The sequence below is a fragment of the Cryptomeria japonica genome, chromosome 5 (genome assembly GCF_030272615.1).
Source record: "Cryptomeria japonica chromosome 5, Sugi_1.0, whole genome shotgun sequence".
Classification (NCBI taxonomy): Eukaryota; Viridiplantae; Streptophyta; class Pinopsida; order Cupressales; family Cupressaceae; genus Cryptomeria; species Cryptomeria japonica.
The window spans coordinates 273,570,396-273,573,943 of record NC_081409.1 but is presented as its reverse complement, the minus strand read 5'-3'; the positions used below and the strand labels follow the sequence as shown (position 1 = coordinate 273,573,943).

General features: G+C 32.7%; 1 protein-coding gene across 1 annotated transcript; it reads left to right on the top strand.

The window, feature by feature from the left end:
- Window positions 1-1,222: 1,222 nt before the first annotated feature.
- On the top strand, window positions 1,223-1,939 carry LOC131039664 (36.4 kDa proline-rich protein-like). Its single transcript, XM_057972459.2, has one exon. The coding sequence runs from the start codon at window positions 1,279-1,281 to the stop codon at window positions 1,642-1,644; it is 366 nt and encodes a 121-aa protein (XP_057828442.2). The 5' UTR covers window positions 1,223-1,278; the 3' UTR covers window positions 1,645-1,939.
- The last annotated feature ends 1,609 nt before the right edge of the window (window positions 1,940-3,548 follow it).

The following is a 3,548-nucleotide window of genomic DNA, read 5'->3' as shown; positions in this document are numbered from 1 at the left end:
TAACTTGATATACTTATAAATCAAAGATAAACACACATACCTAGTATTATAGTTCAACCACCTATATGACATGCAGATGTTATTATGTAAAAATTGAACTAGGTATTTTAAAATCGTGACGACATTTCTTTGGTAGTACTATAATCATTTTATTCCATATCGAAGAAGCTTATCATATATAATTATTTTTATTTTTATTTAAAAGATGTTTATGACATGGTGTAAATTAATCACATCAAAGGTAGCCATGCACATGCCTAGCATTATAGCTCAACTAACTATATGGCAAGCCTATGTTCTTTTGCGGGAATTGGTATGCCTGTAATTGAGGTGATAGAATGGTTATATTTGACCATGAATCTGAATATCCAGTTTTTTCATTATCGAAAGGTTTACCACAAGCATGTAAAGTCTACCGACTTCACGGACGTTACATAAAAGTTGCTTAAAAACAACTGAAGATGACGTTTCAAAATAATTTATGGGCTGTCATGTCCGACTCAACAAAAGAATAATGTCAAGTGGAAGATTGAAGTATAATTTGTTTTCAGACACATACAGATCATGTATATTATTTTTCTGTTGGCAAACTTTTTGCATCACTATGGTTGGCACGCGACTTAAGAATGATAGGTAGGAAATGAATTTAGCTCCAGCAATCCAAAGACTAAGTTTCAGATGCATAATTTTAAAATATAAAAGAATTGCCAGAACTTCAAATTATCAATTAGCAGCTCATTCCGTTGTTCACACGGCATCAAGAGAATAAATTTCAATTACTCTGTTGATCTCAAAATATATGGGATTTTTTGTTTGTAAGTGTCTTCTGTAGGCTGGACTGGATCCCATGAGTAAACTCATATTCATTTTTAATTCACGTCAATGATGTCATGACTCCGCAAGCTCTATTGTTGCTATTCTGATAATACTTAAAAACAATTCTCCTAACTTTCTTCCATATAAATAATATAGAAAACAAGATGTATTTCGTACTCTCTAGCGAGGGAAAGAACTTATTTTTTCATTTGCTTAGTACATCACCTGACCAAAACTGGATAGCGGGGATAGATTTCAATAATAAGTTAAGAGAGTTCACGGGTAGCTTCTACAACACCGTTCCTGCACGTCAAGTTAATCAGCACACACGCTATCATGGTGTTTCTCACGGCTATAAATACAGACTAAGAAGTCTCGTATTCTCCAAAGTATTCAATTGCAGCAACTTGTTTTCCCTAGTATTGTTCTCATTAGTTCTGCTGAGAAATCAATATTGTGAGAATGAAAAAGGCTGCAGCAATACTGTTAATTGTTATGATTCAGGTGGCGACCACCATGCCACTAATAATGGCGTGGACTCCTCCTCCTCCTCCTACTTCTGCAGCGAAATGCCCACTTGACGCTTTGAAGCTGGGAGCATGTGTTGATGTGCTTAGTGGCCTTGTGCATGTGGGCGTTGGAGATCCCGTAGTAAACCAATGCTGCCCAGTTATTGAAGGAGTTTTGGCATTAGAGGCAGCACTGTGTTTATGCACAACCATTAGGGCCAAGCTTCTCAACCTTAATATCCTTCTTCCAATAGCACTAGAGCTTATTGTAGCCTGTGGAGGGACCGTTCCCCCAGGCTTCAAATGCCCTGCTCAGTAGCCTACTTATAATTGCTTGAAGTATTGTACAACTTAGTTTGGTCGTTGGTTTTATTACTACCTATTTTATGTCTTTAGTTGTGGATTTCTGTGCGTGTTAGCCGAATAAATTTGTTTGGAGGATGACGCTTTACATCAGAATGTTGACCTCGTGTGCTGGAGGTTTGTCAAGCCATGTAACTTCCAACATATTGAATGTTGAAATGTGTTTGATTGTACTTATTTTTATTATTGGATGAGATTCTGAAATAATAACTATTTGCCTAGCCTTGTATAAATAAACCACCATTGTTGTATTTGGGTCTTTCCAATCTTAAAGGCTTAGTGAATAGTTATTAGTAGAACTGCATAAATGTGTTAGTACATTCATAGTTTTGATTGTTTAAAAAAGTAAAAATGCTTTTTAATTTATAATTTGAATAAAGGATTATAAATATATGTCTCTATTAATTAAATTTTCTTGTATTTTAATAGTATTTTTAAAAGTCATAATTATGATATTTTAAGAGATATCTCTTTCAAATGTATATGAAAAAAGAAAATTTAGAAATTTTTATAATTTACTATTGTATTTGTAGAGATATTCAAGAGTGTCACAATAAATATTAATCATGAGAACTTATATGAATTCATTATTATCTTTTAAGTAATGCATATTTCAAGAACAGTATATTTTTACAATAACAAGTATACCACTAACTAAGTTTATATTTGCTCACAAATTATATGACTATATTATGAATTGGTCAACTAATGAGAACTACTCTATCCAAATGATGCTTAACAAGACATATACTAGAAGTTAAAAACAAGCATACTAGTATCTAGAGTATAGAAGTGAATTTGGATAATACTAATTATTTTTCCTTGTCAAATATAGTCACTCATAGAAATGATTGTGCCTTGAGTTTGACCTTAAGAAGACTCTCTTAATAAGATGTGGTAGTGGGATTCAAGAGGACTAATCTAAAATCATATAGTCCTATCATAATCTAACCTAAGAGTAGGAAAATGGAGAAAAGAGAAAGGGAAGGAAGGAAGATGGAAAGATAGAGGTAAATTTGAAGAAGAAATTCGAAGAAGGTGCAAAAAGTGCTTTCCAATCTACAAAAAATGGTTAGTTTCAATTGTAAAACCAAGATAATAAAATAATCTAATGAAATGATGCAAATGAATGATTATCTAAAAATAAAAGAGAATTTGAAATAACCACCAAATTACTTATTTAAGCTATATCTACAAAATTCATTAACACAAATACAATAAGATGAAAATAAAATGAGTAAAGAATATATTGCATCCATAATTATATTAATAAAATGTTTTGATACAATAAACTGGAAATACAAAAGTAAATTGAAAGATGAAAGGCCATATATCAACCAACCAATGAAAGAGATTGATATTTGTTAGCTAAAAAAATAAATGTTTGGAATGGGAAAAACATTATGAGCCCTTTAAAAAATTGGGTGAGGAGAAAATCAATTCCTATTATGGCTTCTATTACATAGAGAAGAGGGGAGGACTAGAGATGCGATAGTTTAGGGGCATTGATTTGAACCACCTTCTCATTGGCAACAAAGAAATCAAACTCGTAGCATAAAACAATTGATGTAAATTTTCACCAACTAGAGCAACATGCACAAATAGAGAATTATCAACAAACCGGAACCCTGTCGCAACAACAACATTGTTAAGATAATTTTGTTGAGTAACTTCTCCTTGTACAGGAACATGTATAGGTAGTTATGGATGGGGTACCTAAATCTAGTAGTGGAGACCAAGGAGAATAAGAAATCAAGGCAAGTGAATAAGAGTAGGAGTAGCATGATGAATGATGAGGCTAAGGGCAAAAAAAATGGATTTGATTTCAGCCATCATGCCAGAGTCGAACAAATAATAATA